Here is a 19,993-nt window from a genome sequence, read left to right as displayed (position 1 = left end):
TCATTTATGAACCACACAGTTCTGTTCTCCACCACTAGAGGGCAGATTATTATTCACATGGAGTCCCAGGTCTCTCTCTGCCACCTGGGTAGAGGTGCCTGAGGCCCCCGAGGAGGCTCCACCGCTTGGGGCCGACAGGGTGCTGCTAGAAGGGCCTTCTCCACTACTACCTCCAGGGGGGTGACCCGCAGCGGAGGGCCCCGCTGCCCCAGGACTGACCCTCTGCAGGTCGGTCAGCGGGCTGGTCAGTCCCAGGCTGGTCAGGGCATCCAGGGTGCCGTCCGGATCCACCATCACATCAATCACTGTGGAGCAAAGAGGAGAAGGAGAAGGTCTAAGTCAATGAAAGAGGTGGTCTGTCTATCAGTCAATCAAAGAGGAGAAGGTCTGTCAATCAGTCAATCAAAGAGGAGAAGGTCTGACAATCAGTCAATCAAAGAGGAGAAGGTCTGTTAATCAGTCACTCAAAGAGGAGAAGTTCTGACAATCAGTCAATCAAAGAGGAGAAAGTCTGTCAATCAGTCAATCAAAGAGGTCTGTCAATCAGTCAGTCAAAGAGGTCTGTCAATCAGTCAGTCAAAGAGGAGAAAGTCTGTCAATCAGTCAATCAAAGAGGAGAAGGACTGTCAATCACTCAATCAAAGAGGAGAAGGTCTGTTAATCAGTCAGTCAAAGAGGAGAAGGACTGTCAATCAGTCAATCAAAGAGGTCTGTCAATCAGTCAATCAAAGAGGTCTGTCAATCAGTCAGTCAAAGAGGTCTGTCAATCAGTCAGTCAAAGAGGAGAAGGTCTGTCAATCAGTCAGTCAAAGAGGTCTGTCAATCAGTCAATCAAAGAGGAGAAGGTCTGTTAATCAGTCAATCAAAGAGGAGAAGGTCTGTCAATCAGTCAGTCAAAGAGGAGAAGGTCTGTCAATCAGTCAATCAAAGAGGAGAAGGTCTGTCAATCAGTCAGTCAAAGAGGTATGTCAATCAGTCAATCAAAGAGGAGAAGGACTGTCAATCAGTCAGTCAAAGAGGAGAAGGTCTGTCAATCAGTCAATCAAAGAGGAGAAGGACTGTCAATCAGTCAGTCAAAGAGGTCTGTCAATCAGTCAGTCAAAGAGGAGAAGGACTGTTAATCAGTCAGTCAAAGAGGTCTGTCAATCAGTCAGTCAAAGAGGAGAAGGTCTGTCAATCAGTCAGTCAAAGAGGTCTGTCAATCAGTCAGTCAAAGAGGAGAAGGACTGTTAATCAGTCAGTCAAAGAGGTCTGTCAATCAGTCAGTCAAAGAGGAGAAGGACTGTTAATCAGTCAGTCAAAGAGGTCTGTCAATCAGTCAATCAAAGAGGAGAAGGTCTGTTAATCAGTCAGTCAAAGAGGAGAAGGTCTGTTAATCAGTCAGTCAAAGAGGAGGTCTGTCAATCAAAGAGGAGAAGGTATGTTAATCAGTCAGTCAAAGGGAAGGTCTGTCAGTCAAAGAGGAGAAGGTCTGTCAATCAGTCAATCAAGCAAGCAAACAATCAATCAGAGAATGGAAGATTTATTTATATAAAAATGTGATGATTGATATGATGAAATACGTATGAATATAGATGCTCTATGCAGATGCTAACTGTATATCTATATGACTTGTACTATATACAGCTGAAATCAAATCATGTATGACTCATACCTAGTAACTGTCTCTCCACTCTCTTCAGATCCTGGAGGACGGTGGTGATCTCCTGGTAAACAACCACACAACAAACAAAAAGGTCAACAAAACACACAAATTGTTTCGGGAATTGAAGAAGGGATACCGTTCACGATAAGACATCGATGTCCTCACCTGTTACCTTCCTTAAACAACAACAACCACAACATCAGATTGACCCTTGTTACCTTCCTGCTTTCTACTGGGAAAAGTTTAAGCAATTAAAACGTGGTATAATCATCCCCTCCATTTGGACTCTAGTGAATGGACACATCACTGAGAGGTAGCCTAAGGCCAGCCACTGTGTTCAGCCTGAATTTACAACCTTGTTCATGAGCAAGGCAGTATTTTTTGGACCGCCCACGACAACAGACTATAAGTCAAGTCTTTTGACTAATTAAACTGCTCCTTTCCTCCAGCTTGAATGGAAGTTCTGATATAGGATCAGTTTAGCCTTTTAGATCATAATTAATAAAATTATATGAACATGAGTGACCTGATCCTAGATCAGCAATCCTACTCTGAGACACTTTTTAATACGGGAGGACAGTGATGAGGGATAGCTGATATAGGGAGGTGGGACTGAAAGGTTGTCGGTTCAAATCCCAGGACGGACATATTATCGCCATTCACCCGAGAGTGGCACTTGATTCTGATGTGATGTTCGATACTGTTGTCGAATGTTATGTTATACTCTGAGAAAGAGAGAAAGATAGGGAGTGAGAGAGTGAGAGAGAGGCAAGAGAGGGAGGGAGAGAGAGAGACAGAGGGAGGGAGGGAGGGAGGGAGAGAGACAGAGGGAGGGAGGGAGAGAGAGAGAGGGGGAGAGAAAAGAGGGAGCGAGAGAGAGAGGGAGGGGGGAGAGTCAAACCTCATCAATTAAAGTGGATATCAAAATACTTTATTATAATCAAGAAACATAACTTATACTTTCAGAATTGAGAGGAAGTGACTTATTATCTTGATTCAGAAAGTGATGCCAACTCACATCTCAATTAAACAAATGTGACTGTGCAGACCGGGGGGCAGGTTTGAGAAACACGTCCTTACCTCACCCCCTTACCACCTTCTGTTTAGGTCGTCCTACTACATCTGGCTGTTTGTCAGGCTTAACAGACATGATTAATGCAACAGCACCATCAGCCAATGATGGCCTTTAAAACTACTCCGAGCTACCCAGATGGTGGTAGAAGTCATCAATTATTTACCGTCCCAAAGTTTTGTTGCATCATCACCCCAAATAAGCACTCTCTGGTTTGTGTTTAGATTTTTACCAGGCACTTCTCTTGCACCATCGAGAGCCGGTTGCATCACGACCTGGTACGGGAATTGCTCCGTCTATGACCGCAAGGCCCTTCAGCAGGTGGTGAAGATGACCCAGTACATCACTGGGACTGTGCTCCCACCCATCCAGGACACGGTGCCTGAGGAAGGCCCGCAGCATCATCAAGGACTCCACAAACCCCAGCCACGAGCCGTTCACTCTCTTACCGTTGGGCAGACGTTATTGGAGCATGAGGTCTGATACCAACAGGCTCTGAGCAGTTTCTATCTACAAGCCATCAGACTGCTGAACACATGAACTGGACTGACTACCTGCTCTGATTCTCTGCACCTTAGCACACACGCACTCCCTGACGCAAGCATTCACACACCCACACAGACACATATACATTCATGCTACACACACATCACAACTGCCTCTACCAGAATGTTATTATTACTGCTAAATACTGCACAAATGAAACACTTGCCCCCCAACCCCCATTCCCCCAAAACACGTGTAAATATTGGGACTATAAATTGTGCCTTCCTGTATTATACTTACGCTAAAATGTTTATTCTATTCTACTGAACCATTAACTGTATGTTTCTATTACTATATTCTATTAAGTTTTATTGTGGTTGCACCGTCCAGAAGGAACCTGCCAGTACACATTTTGTTGGACGGTGTATACTATGTGTATCCGGTACCTACGACTAATAAAACTTGAAACCTGAACTTGAAAATATTTCCACCTGTCCTCTGCAGTCATTTATCACAGCAGCTGGGTGGTACAGCAAGAGAGAAGGTGTGAGGTAAGGACAGTTGGGGTCTGGCACCTTACCGTGCTGGAAGTCTTGAGGAGTAGAGAGTCATGCTCGGCTTGGAGTTTATTCTCAATCTCGTCCCATTTCCGGTCCTTATCTTTGAATAATATCCTGGAGAAGTTTTCAAAAAAAATCAACAAAAAAAAAATCTGTTATATGATCACGTTGAGTGATTTAATTCGTGTGAAATGGCTTGAGGGGGAACATGAAAGTGGTTTCTGATGTTGAAAAAGTGAGGATGGATGTTTCAAGTTGTCATCTCAACCTTTATGAAGTGCCATTCATAATATCCAAATTAGGATACAGTATTTTCTAGGATCCAATCCATCATATCGTATACAACACTACTGACTCTTCCTTGTCGTTATCCGGATTTGATCCAGTTCAAAGCACAGCATGTAGCTGCATGTATTCAGAATAAAATGACTTCAAAGTCAAACGCCTATTATTTCACACTGCTTGGGTTTACTTGCAAACTCATAAAGCACTCCTAACACTTCATCATTAAAACCAGGGAATTCATTATTTCACATTCCTTGTCTTTGAATGAATCGCGACGAAAGGTGATGCCTACCTGATTTTGCCGGCTGTTTTGTCCACAGAATGGCGTATCCGTGCAGAGAGCTGGGTCACAGACGCTAATAGTAAACTGTCCAACACCGCCTGAGGGGAAAACAACAAGGAAAAGAGGAGGTCTTATGTAAGAGGTGTTTCAACACCTAAAATAGCATAATAACTAGGACAGGCAGGGATACCAAGGCTATATGCAGTCACAAAACCATGAGGATATTAGATATACAATAGCTTATTTTTGCCCAAATCTCCCAGAAACCAGCATCATATCCATCATTAATATAGTTATAAATGTGTTATTAATAACCTCATAAGGACCAGACCCTTTTTTTCAATTTTCGCCTAAAATGACGTACCCAAATCTAACTGCCTGTAGCTCAGGACCTGAAGCAAGGATATGCATATTATTATGATACCATTTGAAAGGAAACACTTTGAAGTTTGTGGAAATGTGAAAGGAATGTAGGAGAATATAACACAATAGATCTGGTAAAAGAAAATCTAAAGAAAAAAACAACCGTTTTTTTGTACCATTATCTTTGAAATTCAAGAGAAAGGCCATAATGTATTATTCCAGCCCAGGCACAATTTAGATTTTGGCCGCTAGATGGTAGCAGTGTATGTGCAAAGTTTTAGATCGATCCAATGAATCATTGCATTTCAGTTCAAAATGTTATATCAAGACTGCTCAAATGTGCCTAATTGGTTTATGAATAACTTTTCAAGTTACACACTGTTTCATCAATAATACAGTAGGTTTCTGATGGGATAGGGTCAATTCCTTTTGGAATTGACATCAAGTCCTTTTGGTTTTTGGGCTGTGTTTTGTCTCTCTCTCTAACGACTGTTTCTCAAACTTTTTTTTATCTCAAACTAGTAATGTTGCCATTGTCATTATAAACACACATTGGATAAAGACAAGCTGAAACAAACTAGAAACCAGGCTAAACCAGAGTACAATCAAATACTTTCAATTATTATTACTTTTAGTTTGGATTTCAAGCGGCAACAACTCACGTCCTCTCTGTTCCAGGTCTGGCGGCGAATGGCGCGGGGACCCTGTCTGTTAGAGTTGCGTGGCCGGAGCTCCACGGGGCGGACGTTATTACCCAGAATGCTCTCTGTTGACGGGCCGCTCCTCAGATCCAAGCCATCGTCAAAAACTCGCTCCTCCAACTGGGCAAAGCACACAAAGTAAATTGTTTTCTGATATATACAGTACCAGTCAAAAGTTTGGACACATCTACTCATTCCAAGGTTTTTCTTTATTTTTAATATTTTCTACATTGTAGAATAATAGTGAAGACATCAAAACTATGAAATAACACGTATGAAATCATGTAGTAACCAAAAAAGTGTTAAACAAATCAAAATATATTTGATATTCTTCAAAGTAGCTACCCTTTGCCTTGATGACAGCTTTGCACACGCTGTAACGTCTGCTTCCAACTCGCACTCTCAAACACATAGATCCCCTGAACGCAGCTCACTCTCCAGATCCCAATCACCTGAATTCTGATCACCTGTTCACACACCTGTATGTCATTATCACACACTATTTAGTTCAGTTCTTTGCACCCCATCACTGTGAGGTATTGTTTGTTTTGTGACCCACTTCTATTCGGAGCGCTGGTGGTCCTGTTAGTTAATCCTCCCGTGTATGATTGTTTTTGCCTGCATCACTAACAACGCCTTTTGCTTGTTCCCTGCCTGTACTTTCGCCTATTGGATTTCCTGTTATCTACCTATTGCCTGATCTTCCGGACTACGTTACTAGCCTTTTCCCTGCCTGTACTGTTGCCCTTTTGGACCCCCTGTGTATGACCTTCAGCCTGCCCCTGGACCCAGCTACCTTCCTCCTCCTGTGGTTCTTTACCAATAAACTCCTGCTGCGCCCTGCGCTTGAAACCAGCTCTCTGTCTCCCATCGTGTTCATTACACACGCTTGCATTCTCTCAACCAGCTTCATGAGGTAGTAACCTGGAAATCATTTCAATTAACATGTGTGCCTAGTTAAAAGTAAATTTGTGGAATTTCTTTCCTTCTAAATGCGTTTGAGCCAATCAGTTGTGTTGTGACAAGGTAGGGGTGGTATACAGAAGATTGCCCTATTTGGTAAAAGACCAAGTCCATATTATGGCAAGAACAGCTCAAATAAGCAAAGAGAAACGTCAGTCCATCATTACTTGAAGACATGAAGTTCAGTCAATGCGGAAAATTTCAAGGATTTCGAAAGTTTCTTCAAGTGCAGTTGCAAAAACCATCAAGCGCTATGATGAAACTGGCTCTCATGAGGACCGCCACAGGAAATAAAGACCCATAGTTACCTCTGCTGCAGAGGATAAGTTCATTAGAGTTAACTGCACCTCAGATTGCAGCCCAAATAAATGCTTCACAGAGGTCAAGTAACAGACACATCTCAACATCAACTGTTCAGAGGAGATATTGTGAATCAGGCCTTCATGGTCGAATTGCTGCAAAGAAACCACTACTAAAGGACACCAATAATAAGAAAAGACTTGCTTGGGCCACGAAATGCGAGCAATGGACATTAGACCGGTGGAAATCTGTCCTTTGGTCTGATGAGTCCAAATTTGAGATTTTTGGATCCAACAGCTGTGTCTTTGTGAGACGCAGAGTAGGTGAACGGATGATCTCCGCATGTGTAGCATGAAGCATGGTGGGTGCTTTGCTGGTGACACTGTCTGTGATTTATTTAGAATTCAAGGCACACTTAACCAACATGGCTACCACAGCATTCTGCAGCGATACGCCATCCCATCAGATTTGCGCTTAGCGGGACTATCATTTGTTTTTCAACAGGACAATGACTCAACACACCTACAGGCTGAGTAAGTGCTATTTGACCAAGAAGGAGAGTGATGGAGTGCTGCATCAGATGACCTGGCCTCCACAATCACCCGACATCAACCCAGTTGAGATGGTTTGGGACCACAGAGTGAAGGAAAAGCAGCCAACAAGTGCTCAGCATATGGTGGAACTCCTTCAAGACTGTTGGAAAAGCATTCCTGGTGAAGCTGGTTGAGAGAATGCCAAGAGTGTGCAAAACTGTCATCAAGGGAAAGGGTGGCTACTTTGAAGAATCTAAAATCTAAAATATATTTTGATTTGTTTAACACTTTTTTTGGTTATTATATGATTCCATATGTGATATTTCATAGTTTTGATGTCTTCACTATTATTCTACAATGTAGAAAATAGTACAAACAAAGAAAAACCCTTGAATGAGTAGGTGTGTCCAAACTTTTGACAGGTACTGTAAATCCACAATATTCACAAGGAGCAGGAGTACTGATCTAGGCTCAGTTTTTAGAATTTAGATCATATTCCTCGATCAGCACTCCTACTCTGAGACGCTTTATGAATATGGGCCCTGATATGTTCATGTAGCTCAGACTTTTGGGGAAATCATGACTGATGTCAACAGCTACATAAAGTGGGATTATTGCATTGTGGGATGTGTAGTACCATGGCTCCTGGGTCAGTGGCAGCACTAGCGGCTGGGCTGACTGAGTCGATCTCTCCGGCCACGTCATGGATCTCCCTGGCCAGCATGGCCAGGTCTTTGGCTAGGTCCTGACTGATCCTGTCAACATACAGGGAATGAATCAGTTAAATACCCTTGATTTTACTTCTATTGTGTATTATTGTGAGTATATAGTGCATGAAATGAAATAATGAATGTTGCAAAATGGATACTTTTGAGGTTATACTTGTTCTCAAAGTAACTTGCTCCTCTATAGAATTGACCCTATTATATTGTATAGGTCTAGTGAGATTGCTCCCCTATGGAATTGACCCTACAGTTTCTCTGTATATGTACAGTACAGAGTGCTCCTCCATACCTGGCGATCTCTTCACTGTGAGTGGTCCAGTCCTTCATGTACTCCTCCTGTTCTCTGCCTGCTGACTGCTGCCTCAGAGCCGCTATACCCCCCGGACTGGGCGTGGCAGGGGCGGAGCCACCCTGCTGGGTCAGTCGCGTCAGTCGCGGACCGCCGTGCTTGGATGGGTGGCGGTTGGAGCCGAACTCGTCCTCAGAGGTGGAGGCGTAGTCCATGGGCATCCGGCGCCACCGGCCACCAGCTGGAGTCAAGAGAAGATGTTTTGTCAGTAGCAGTAGTAGTGATTGAGGGCTTTACCACTACTAGGTACACACAACTGTCCATAGAGAGGAGATTTTACGCATAAACTCAGTAAAAAAAAAAACGTCCCTTTTTCAGCACCCTGGAGGAGATGCACTGCAGTACTTAATGCAGCTGGTGGCCACACCAGATACTGACTGTTACTTTGATTTTGACCTCCCCTTTGTTCAGGGATACATTATTATATTTCTGCTAGTCACATGTCTGTGGAACTTGTTCAGTTTATGTCTGTTGTTGAATCTTGTTATGTTCACACAAATATTTACACATGCTAAGTTTGCTGAAAATAAACGCAGTTGACAGTGAGATGACATTTTTTTGCTGAGTTTACATGTAAATGTACATAAAGATGCTCAATAATGACAGAACCTACAAAAAGACTATAGCACAAACATGATACCAAATCAAACATTGCGGTGGATAAGTTACTAGAGAACAGTCACTCAGAAACACTACTTCTGTATCAGACAGTACAGTACCTGTGGGGGTGATGTAGCCCTTAGACTTGTCAGGTAGTTTGGAGGCGCTGTTAGCCCTGGCCCTGGGTATTATCCCTCCCATGTTGCTGACTCCTCTGAGTCCCTGTCGGACGGCGTAGTCGGTAGCAATGCTACGAGCCCCTATCCCCCGGCTACGCCCCCCCGTGGCCTCTGAGTCACTCTGGGCAGACGGAGATCCCATCCTGGACTTCCTGGGCTGGGCCAGGGCCTCAATGCGGGAGAGGCCTCTCCGGAACCCTGGTCCGGGAGCTGCGGACCTGGAGCTAGCAGTGCTAGCCTCGGAGGCTACGGACATCCGGTCCATGTCGGCTGGTTCGGTATCGGAGGAGTCCCCCAAACGGGCACGTCTGAGTATCGAGGACCGGGTGGGCCGCACCTTGGGCAAGGTGGTGGTAGGTTTACTGAGGGTGTTTGTGGTGGTGCTGGATGCCTGGGTGTTTTTAGCCCGGCTAGCCTTGGTGCTAGCCTCCACTCTGGTGCTTCCGGCCTGGGTTCTGGCGTGGGAACTGTGGGAGCTAACCTCCTGTATGGAGGGTTGGGAGTCGGAGAGGAGGGAGTTGGAGTTGACGTCGTCATCTGTTAGGTCCAGGGAGGTCCAGGCACGACCAGCTTGGCGGGTCCCTTGTCCTCCAGACGGTCTGGATTTGGGTTTCCTATCCTGGGTATCTCTGGCTCTGGTAGGCCCCTTGGTGGAGGAACACAGCACCGTCTTCTCCCTCTCTTTCTGCTGGGCAGTTAGGGTACGTCTCTTCTGGTGAACCACCTTCCGCCCTCCAACGCCCGCTGCTTGGCTAACGGTGCTGGTGGTGTCCACATCCGACTCGGGCGACAAAGACCCATCGATGGACTGGCTAATTGGTTCACCCAGGTCTGATACCGTTGTCTCCAGAAACGCAGCCACCGCCTCTGAGTCCTTCTGCCGGGTGGTACTATCCACCCTGCCCTCCTTTGTCAGTATTCGTGCCCCAGTTTGCGTGTCAATCCGTGGGATGAGCTCCTGGGGGACGTTGGTGCTGGGTCTCTCCACCGTAAAGCTCTCTTGTCTAAGAAGCGGCTTCCCAGCACTCTCCCTTTCTTTAGCCTTCTCCTCCATCTCCTTCTTCCTCCTCCGTGCCTCATCCAGTCTCTTCCCCCCACTACTCCCTGGCCGAGGAGGCAGTTTCGCCAACACAGTTTCTTTCCGGCTTCCCGCATCTTGGTTCTTCGCTGGAGAGCCTTTTTTCGGACTTCCTCTGGTGCTTCCACCCACACTACCAGCCTGGCTACCCCCACCACCTCCACCACCAGGCTTGGTCCTCCCTCCTCTCCCCATCTCCTGGTTCTCCTTCTCCTGGAGCTCAGTGTCCTGTTTCTCCCCCACATCGTAGGGGCGGTGAGCTGGACCAGGGGATCTCCTCCCCCCTGGGGTTGCCTCCTCGGTGGAGGGGAGCTGGGGCAGGGTTCTCCTCTTGCGCTCTGTATAGCTGGAGGAGGCCATGGAGGCAGAGTGACTGGACTCACTGATCTCAGCTATAGAGAGACAGGGTATAAAAAATCATAATCATTTCTACACAATAATATCTACTGTGTCTAACTCTCATATATTGGCAATATAAATACCCAACACTCTTTTCTTTATTCTAGTTATTATTGACTTTATACTGAAAAAAGTGGTATGACTAATAAATGAAGAACAACTGAAAAACAGCAAAGCACTTCAATTTCAGAACAGGTCTAAACCCAGCAGTAGCACCTCTGTCCTCAGTGTGGTAGTGGACATGGGACTCCGCTCCAGAGCCCTCGGGGTCAGTCCTGATGTGGCTGGCTGCCAGAGTAGCCCATTGGGAGACCCACCTAGGACCACCCACAACCAGCTCCTCTGGGAGAGACTGGAGGACAAACAGGGGAGAAAGCGAAATTGAACAACACCCAGTCCCCAACATAAAGGGGAGAGATTAGAGCACGGGGGAAGACAAGTACAAATTCTACTAGTCAGAGTGTCACAGTGGCATGTACACATCTATTATTTACAGGTAAAATGCTTAGGACTACTTCAAGCAAAACAGCACTTTTGAGAGCATATATCCTTCTTTATAAAAAATCTTATTCTTTCCACAAGGAATGGCATCAAACTGAAAGCTTTCTTTATGTGTGAAGTCTGTTTTAATCTTGGGAGTATAAATATATCAAATCTACAGTAGTGTCTGACTTGGAGTTGAACTCCTTCACTCGTCTGCAATGGAGAGTCTCTGTGTTGACAGACAGAAATGCTGTTACCTCTGGTTCGATACGTCCAGGCTTGCCTCTGTCTCCTGAGCCTGGTCTCTGAGTGGTCAGTCTCTCTCTCTGGATGTCAGGATAGCCCCCCACCCTGGACAGAGCCTGGTAGTCCTCCACACCAAATACCTGGGCCAGAACATGGACTTAAATAAACATTCAACCAAACATTCAATCAAGAGGTCAACATAATGTGGGCTTAGTGCACTTGCACAGTACCACTTGCAGTAAATACGAGGCCATGCCCTTGACAAAAAGACACCAATTCTGGGACTAAAGACTGTGTAAAATAGTTATTCAGATAAAACAGGATTCAAATGACAGTTTAAGCTCATTAAAGTCCTATTTACCATCCCCACCTTGTCAATCATTCTCCTGGCCTCCTCCTCTTGGTTATCTTCGTTCTCTATCTCTATGGTATAGGTCCCCCGGTCATTATAGTCGTCTCCATGGCGATTCTGAAACCCCTCCCCAAGTCCTATCGGTTGGTGTTGGTCGCGGTGGTAAGGAACGGAATCCTTGGTCCTCTCTCTCTCTCTTAACTCTCCTCCGATGGGTGCCATTTTGGAAGCTGAGGACCTGTGTCGTCGGGCTGGGCTATCTTCTTCGGCAAAGAGTCCCTCTGGGACGTTGGCGCGCCCCTCTCGTATCTTGACCCCTGACCCCTCTAGTCGGCCACCCCACAGCCCCCTGGAGTGGTCCTCGAGGGCGGCCCGGCGTTGCTCTCCCAGCGCGGCTGCGTTCTCTGAGTCGCTCTGGGTATCGTCCTCGTGTTTACTACCTGAAACGAGAGAGAAGGGGGTTGGACGTTTGGTGTGTGCAGATATAATCCTATGAACCTATTGGGTTGGTTTCCCAGACACCGATTAAGCATAGTCCTAGACTATGAAGCGCTTTCGATGGAGATCATCTATTGAGCATGCTTTCAAATCAAGGACTAATCTTAATCTGTGTTTGGGAAACTGTCTCATAGTGTAATAACTGTGTAGTGCTATGTAATGCAATGGCAAGAGGACTTGCTGACGGAAAAATCTAAATTCTATTCTCATGGTGATTGGTTGGTTGGTCTTACCTTTAAGACTCTTCAGCTGAACCGGCACGTCACTCTTCACGCTCTCCCCGTCGTCCTCCACCACTCTGTCGACCGACTCCGTACGAGCCAATGGGATCTCGTTCTGGGCCAGCCAATCAGCTACTTTCACCTCCGCCGCCACCATGGCCGTTTGCAGGGCGCTCAGCTCCTCTCCTGCGCCCTTTTTTGGGGGCCGTGGCCTCACCTCCGGCACCACCTTTGCCACCCGGTCCTTAACCGTCACCTTATTGGACGCCTGCAGGTCAAAGTCGATGGTGAAGGAGGCGTGGCCCTGGGGGACGGCTTCAGGGCCGGAGGCGGGGTTAGTGGCGGTGGCACCTTCCGTGTCTTGGGAGGGGGGTTCATTGGTATAGGAGGGGATCTCGAAGTAACTTGGCTCCTGGCTTGAGGTGTACAGGCCATTCTCCTGGGCCTCGGCTGTTGTCTCCTTGGGGTCTTTATAATCTGTCGTTTCAAGCAGATATCAAGATGGCGTAATACAAGGACTTAGACTTTGAGATTCAATTGCTGTCATATGCTACCAGAAAGGCAAAAGTCTACTGTTATCTGGTAGGGTTTTTGATGTATAAACAGGCACACAGAAAGACAGGCAGACAGACAAAGTGAAACACAGCTAACTTCAGTCTGTATTCCAGGCTAGACAGCATCTACCTGACTCAGATCTCTCCTGCTTCCTGTCAGTTGTCGTCCCATCCTGCTTCCCAGAGTTCTCATCGTCTGCGTCCCCGTCCCCCCACCAGGAAGGCTGGCCGTACAGAGGGGTGCCCCTTTTTAGTACTGCAATGTCCCCTGGGAAAGAAACAACAACAAGGTCAGTGAGAAAAACACAGATTTTGTTTTGAACTGAAATTGTGTTTCCTCACAGTTCACCAAAAGACTATTGTGACAGAACAAGTTTAACCTCCTAGTTTGTCGTCTAACGCAGGTATTCCCACGCGCATATATATATTTTACATGTAAAATATATATATATTTTTTAAATAATATTTTTTTTAAAGCACAATTTCAAACAGTCCATTTATATTTCAAACAGTCCATTTATATTTTCCAACAGGGCTATACATTTGGGTGAGTTTTTTTTCTTGCCTGAGTAGCCTCGTTTCACTGCCAAAAATAGCGTTCAGTGAAATAACAACATAATGTCAAATACAGGTAGCCTAGTCAAATAATTAACATCCAATCACATGAACCGTTACTCTCTCACGGGAATTCCATTAACGGTCTGTATGTAGCCAAACATAGCTGCTGCTCATTCCGTTTGCTCGAAAATTGACAAATGGTTAAAAAAAGTTAGGCCCGCGTCCATAGAGACACATACCAGCTCTACTGGTAGTACTGCTACTACTAGCAGTACTACTCCTGCACCTGTCGACGACACAAGTTGTTCTGCTTCCACGAGCACATCCAATGCTAGCATCAGTTATTATATATTTGTTGTTATCCCAGCTAGCATGGACACTGACAGTTGTGAATCTGATGCAGCCGAAGAGCTACTGCCTCCTTACCCGGGAAAGAACCCAACATCAGACAGGGACGTTGGACCATCGAAGAGGCGCAAATATGATGAGAACTACATTGATTTGGGGTTCATTTCTATTGGGAGTAGTGCCTTTCCTCAGCCACAGTGTGTTATATGTGCAAAAGTACTATCTCACAACTCGATGAAACCTTCACTCTTGCGCAGACATTTAGAAACGAAACATGCCAATTTGAAAAATAATCCACAGGAGTTTTTTGGGGAGAATTAAGACAACTTTCGTGTATAAAAGCAACAGATACCATTAATGAGAAGGGGCTAGAAGCGTCTTATATGGTGAGCTACCGAGTGGCTAGGACAGGCAAGTCCCATATGAATTGTGGAGGACTTAATTCTTCCTGCTGCCGCAGATATGGCAGGGACAATGCTGGGGGAAAAGGTCCAAAAAACTATACAGACAATGCCTTCATCAAACAACACTATTTCACGATGCATCACTGACATGGCAAGAGATGTTTTGAAACAATTACTGCTTCGCATACAAGCCAGTGAATTCTATGCGTTACAGCTGGATGAGTCAACAGACGTGGCGGGCCTGGCACAGCTCCTTGTATATGTCCGTTACGTTCATGGGGGATCAATTAAGGAATTAAGGATCAATGAAGGAATTAACCTCCTCTTCTGCAAACCACTGGAAACCAGGACAACATGAGGGGATATTTTTAAAGTACTGGACAGCTTTGTGTCATCAAATGGACTTTGGTGGTCAAGATGTTTTGGTATCTGTAATGATGGCGCAAAAGCCATAACAGGGAGACATAGTGGAGTGGTAACGTGTGCAAGCAGTTGCTCCCGACGCCACTTGTGTACACTGCAGCATCCATCGAGAGGCTCTTGCTGCCAAGGGAATGCCTGACAGCTTGAAATACGTTTTGGACACTACAGTGAAAATGGTTAACTTTGTTAAAGCAAGGCCCCTGAACTCTTGTGTATTTTCTGCACTATGCAATGATATGGGCAGCGACCATGAAACGCTTTTACAACATACAGAAGTTCGCTGGTTATCAAGGGGCAAAGTATTGACACGTTTTTTGAATTGAAAGATGAGCTATAAGTTTTCTTTACTGACCATAATTTTCACTTGTCTGACCGCTTGCATGATAACGAGTTTCTCACACGACTGGCCTATCTGGGTGATGTTTTTTCTTGCCTGAATGATCTGAATCTAGGATTACAGGGATACTATATTCAATGTGCGGGACAAAAGTGAGGCTATGATTAAGAAGTTGGAGCTCTTCTCTGTCTGCATTAACAAGGACAACAAACAGGTCTTTCCATCATTGTATGATTTTTTTGTGTGCAAATAAACTCAAACTTACGGACAATGTCAAATGTGATATAGCAAAGCACCTGAGTGAGTTTGGTGCGCATTTACGCAGGTACTTTCCTAAAACGGATGACACAAACAACTGGATTTGTTATCCCTTTCATGCCCTGCCTCCAGTCCACTTACCGATATCTGAACAAGAGAGCCTCATCGAAATTGCAACAAGTGAAAATTAAATTTAATCAGAAGCCACTGACAGATTTCTGGATTGGGCTGTGCTCAGAGTATCCTGCCTTGGCAAATCGCGCTGACACTGATGCCCTTTGCAACCACGTACCTATGTGAGAGTAGATTCTCGGCCCTCACTAGCATGACAACTAAATACAGGCACAGACTGTGCAGAGAATTATTTAAGACTGAGACTCTCTCCAATACAACCCAACATTGCAGAGTTATGTGCATCCTTTCAAGCACACCCTTCTCATTAACCTGTGGTGAGTTATTCACAGTTTTCTATGAACAAATAAGGTTTTATATGTAAGATGGTTAAATAAAGAGCAAAATGATTGATTATTATTATATTATTATTTGTGCCCTGGTCCTATAACAGCTCTTTGTCATTTCCCACTTGTGACAAAAACTCACACTCATTCTTATGTTTAATAAATGTATCGTATAGTGTGTGTGGGGCAGGCTTACAATGATGGCAAAAAACAACATTTGAGAGTGCGCTGACCCTGGTGCTAGAGGGGGTATGCAGCTGGAGGTTGAATGTTTGAAGGGGTACGGGTTTGAGAACCACTGGTCTACCGCAATGTCCCCTGAGAAACAAACAACGACCTCTGCAAACTCGAACTAGCACTTTGTACCCACACAAGTCCCCAAAAGACATATTGTGGCAGAACAGTTTGACCTCCAAATTTGTCCACAAGTCAGAGCACTTTAGAATCACATTTAGGTGACAGCCTAGCGTAGGAAACTAAAAATACAGAACACAGCACAGACTGTGTGGGTATGTGGCATCGCCAAAATCCTGTCACCTCTGTTATCTAGTCCTGTCATCTCTGTTAACCTAATCCTGTCACCTGTGTCACCCTCCAAGGTCCATGCAGAGTGCAGACCCTCTCACCTGTCAGCTTGTCATCCCCGGCCCCCTCTCTGCTGGTCTCAGGGGGTTTACTACCCACTGCCACCGCCCCGTCGGAGCCACCCTCGGAACCACCCTCGGCTGCAGCCTTGACCTCTACTGCAGGTCTGGATGGTACCGGAACAACTTCTGGAGGCTTTACCGTCTGCAGCAGGAGCTGACTATTAAACTTCTCATGCTGATAGACGAGGACACAGGACAACAGAGAGAGGAGATGAGCTCACACAATTAGAGGTATGATTATAAGGGTAAGTCTAATACGGAGCTCTTCTATGTTTGCACCAACATACATGGGACAATCTATCCTTGCATCAGTGAAATTATACAGTAGTCACGGTCTTGGTTATAAGCATAGAATGTTTTGTTGTTGTGCAAATCTCAATTGGCATCAGTTCATGATTCACGCAAAATCGGAGTAATTTATGCATGTAGAACTCAAGTTAGACCTATCTGAACAATGTATCACCAAGTTCCTCATAAAGTATGTTTTTGTCATTAAAAACAAAGCAGTGAGGTTTTGCTACATGCAGCAGAAACTGACGCCATTCTTGACTGAACATAATCTCCATTAAACATGCATCAACCAACGTAGCAGAAAAAGGCATTTCTCAAGGCTTTTCTTTCATAATACTTTGTAAGCATATTTGACTGGGGCTCTTTCTCAATTCATATTTCCTCGAGTCCTCGCATCCTCTCCCCTCGCCTCCTTCTCAAAATGGATTAGCGAAGAAAGTCAGAGGGGAGGGACCTTGGAACCTCTCCTCCAATATGGTTGAGAAAAAGGCGAGGAGATAGGATGATAAGAAACACAGAAAGAGAACTAGCTATTTCTGTAGCCTACTGTTCAACCAACCTTTAGTGCTTCCTCGGGGACATGGAGCTCTCCTCGCACCACGGTGAACAGGTTGGTATGTGAGACAGGTTAAGGAAAGGTGATTGTACAGCACAGGCTCAGCTCTTTACAGGAGATAGCGCAGATATTTAACATTTTGGTAATTTAACGGCATACATTCTTATTCAGAGCGACGTACAGTCAAGAAACAGATATGCTAATCTATTACGCATTAGTCACAGCAGAAAATTTTAAAGGTTAGATGATTTTTCAGGCAGTATATTAAGAGTGATTATGTTACAGTTTTATATACCCGTACTCTGGCCTTGAAGTCCTTCTTTTGTCGCTCTCATTCATTTGGTATTGATGAAATTCAGATGAACTAATGTATGCTAAGCATCAAAGACAAAATGGCACCATGACAGGATATCATATCCAAACCTCAACTTGTCGTCAATTTTCAAAGTGATATACACCTGCTCCTGTATTCTGACATCATTCACAAATGTCTGGAAGGAAAGGAATATCATTATTAGCAATTTAGAACAGTTTATGAAGCACATGAATCATTTCATAATCATATTTATTCAAATCTTACTTACCCCATTCAGGCTCCCCAGGTCCTTGACTTTATGTTCGTCCGTGGTTGGCTCATAGTTGATTACGGCATGCTGTTTGTCCACACTGCGGGACTAAAGACACAATAATCCAGTAAATCAATATAATCCTGCTAATCTCTTTATAATCCAGATTACATAGATTACATTGGGTCCAACAGTCACCTGCAGCAGTGTGACCCACTAGATTCGAACCCAGGTCTCTTGACAAGACTGTGTGAGCCCGCCGAGCTAAAGCCTAGAGATCAGGTCTGGGAGCTACCGCACGTCTTCAGGTTACTCATCATGCCAGAGTGGTTCATCGACCCACCTCCATAACATTAGCAGTGGTAGTACAGTTTAGGCATAACAGCTACAGTGTTGGACTGACATTCTCCAGTACCCGGGTTCGGGTTCCGTTCTAGACTCGCTACAATACTAAATATGATTTACCTGTAACATGAGTTCACAGTCGTCCCGACCAACAAAGATCATCTCCCAGGGGAGGCGGTGCCTCATGCCACCGCCACTCACCAGGAACCAGGAAGAGACACTCATCTCTGCCACGCCCACTGCCACACCTGCTCACCTTTAACCCCTATGACACCCTGTGTAAGAAGACAAGGGGCTCCATTCAATCAGTATCGCGGAAGTTCAACGGTACAGCGTGAATTCAATTTAAAGGCAATGTTCCCCGCGTTAGCGGAGACTGCAGTCACGGTAACCGCTACATATCTCGGCCCAATGGGAAATTACCTTTAAATTTCGATCACGCAATCTGTAACACTTCAGCGATACAGATTGAATAGAGCCCACGGTCAGTATCAGTTAGTTAGAACAACCAGTCATAACAGCCAACTGTAAATGGAGGGAACACAATCATTACCCTTTTTATTAAAACATTTTATATGGTTGTGCACAATGTAAAGAGCTTTGTGATTTTTGTCTGTAAATAAAAAGCTCTCTACCAAAGACATGTAGGCCTATTATTATAATGTATTATTGTCACAACATTCTAACTATTTTCGACAAAGTCGAATGAAGAGAACGGATAAGAACCTAAAAACAAACAGGGATAAAGTTAACAATTTTGTCACACCTAAACTCAGCAAAGAGGTTTCTTTAAACTAAATGCCCAGCACACTGACCTGCTGGTATAACTGGACCGTGTTGCTAACAATACGGCCTTAGAACAGACTAAATTGCAACCATTCCAGAAGAAATGAGATAATATGTCACTGACTGACATCCTGCTTAACGGACAAATTTAATTACTGAGTGTTTTGTCGGGTCACCAAACCAGTCGCACTGAACCAATGTCACTGAACTGAGAGTGGCCATTCAGTGATGATGGATGTATTGTGTTACAGCAGGCTGTAATACAGGCTACCAGACAGGATCTAAACAACGACAATAACTGTTGGATAGTTGATCAGATGGCTAGATAGACCAGACAGACAACCTGAAAGACATGAAGATACTGTATAACATGAGTATGACTCAGGACAGGCACAGAGATCACAGCAGGTAGACAGAGAGAGAGAGATGGACACACACACACACTGACAGAGTCATCTCGTTTCCGCTCAGAAGAAACATACCATCTGGTGCTCATTTTTTGGTCATAATTCCTATATATATAGGCCCTACAGTAGCCTACATAAAAACACACTACGACTATATGGCCTAGCTAGCCTACCATTCAGTTTGCAGTGACACAGGCCTCCATAGGCAATGCTTGAAGGGGTATGCTACCGGTAGGCCATGCTGACTCACGATGCCCCATCAGTGAAAAAGTGATTTAGCGAGATTTAATCTAATCAGGCACCTTGTCATATCTAGGCCCCGAATGAGTGTAGATGATTCATATGTGAATGCGACCAGACAGTCCTGATTCCCCATTGTGGAATTGGATTGGTTAACCCTCTATGCGGCCTCGGTCTCGCAATTGTGCCCGACGTTTTTGCATTGGTTTCTTTGCCGTCTCTCTCGCTCTCCCTCCTTCTCTCAATTACAGAGCTATATCGTAAATGACAGCTCATAATTTCTCTCTGGAAGCTACTGTAGATGGCCCTGCCTGAGCATTAAAAACAACCAACCCTGCGTTAGCGACCGTTCAGTTCCTTATTATTACATTTACCATGTGTCCAATAATCATTATTTGTTTCATTAACATAGGCTGTTTTGGATGTACTAGACACCATATTGCTCTATGGTAACTGATGCTGCTGTTTTTCAGTCTGGTCGGTAACCTTTTGCG

At 44.9% G+C, this 19,993-nt stretch overlaps 1 protein-coding gene across 1 annotated transcript; it reads right to left on the bottom strand.

Moving 5' to 3' along the window:
- LOC120041588 (centrosomal protein of 170 kDa-like) lies at positions 1-18,291 on the bottom strand. The gene is made up of 19 exons (XM_038986457.1): positions 18,187-18,291; positions 17,740-17,829; positions 17,568-17,646; positions 17,159-17,217; positions 16,288-16,483; positions 13,006-13,143; positions 12,334-12,798; positions 11,621-12,042; positions 11,262-11,390; positions 10,738-10,873; positions 10,389-10,514; positions 8,985-10,148; positions 8,206-8,446; positions 7,829-7,946; positions 5,357-5,515; positions 4,341-4,429; positions 3,784-3,877; positions 1,655-1,706; positions 1-305 (listed from the first exon to the last, which is right to left on the bottom strand). The coding sequence occupies exons 1-19, from the start codon at positions 18,289-18,291 to the stop codon at positions 1-3; spliced, it is 4,167 nt and encodes a 1,388-aa protein (XP_038842385.1).
- Between the last annotated feature and the right edge of the window lie 1,702 nt (positions 18,292-19,993).

This window comes from Salvelinus namaycush, unplaced genomic scaffold (genome assembly GCF_016432855.1).
Source record: "Salvelinus namaycush isolate Seneca unplaced genomic scaffold, SaNama_1.0 Scaffold484, whole genome shotgun sequence".
NCBI classification, from domain to species: Eukaryota; Metazoa; Chordata; class Actinopteri; order Salmoniformes; family Salmonidae; genus Salvelinus; species Salvelinus namaycush.
This window is presented reverse-complemented; position numbering and strand designations above follow the sequence as displayed.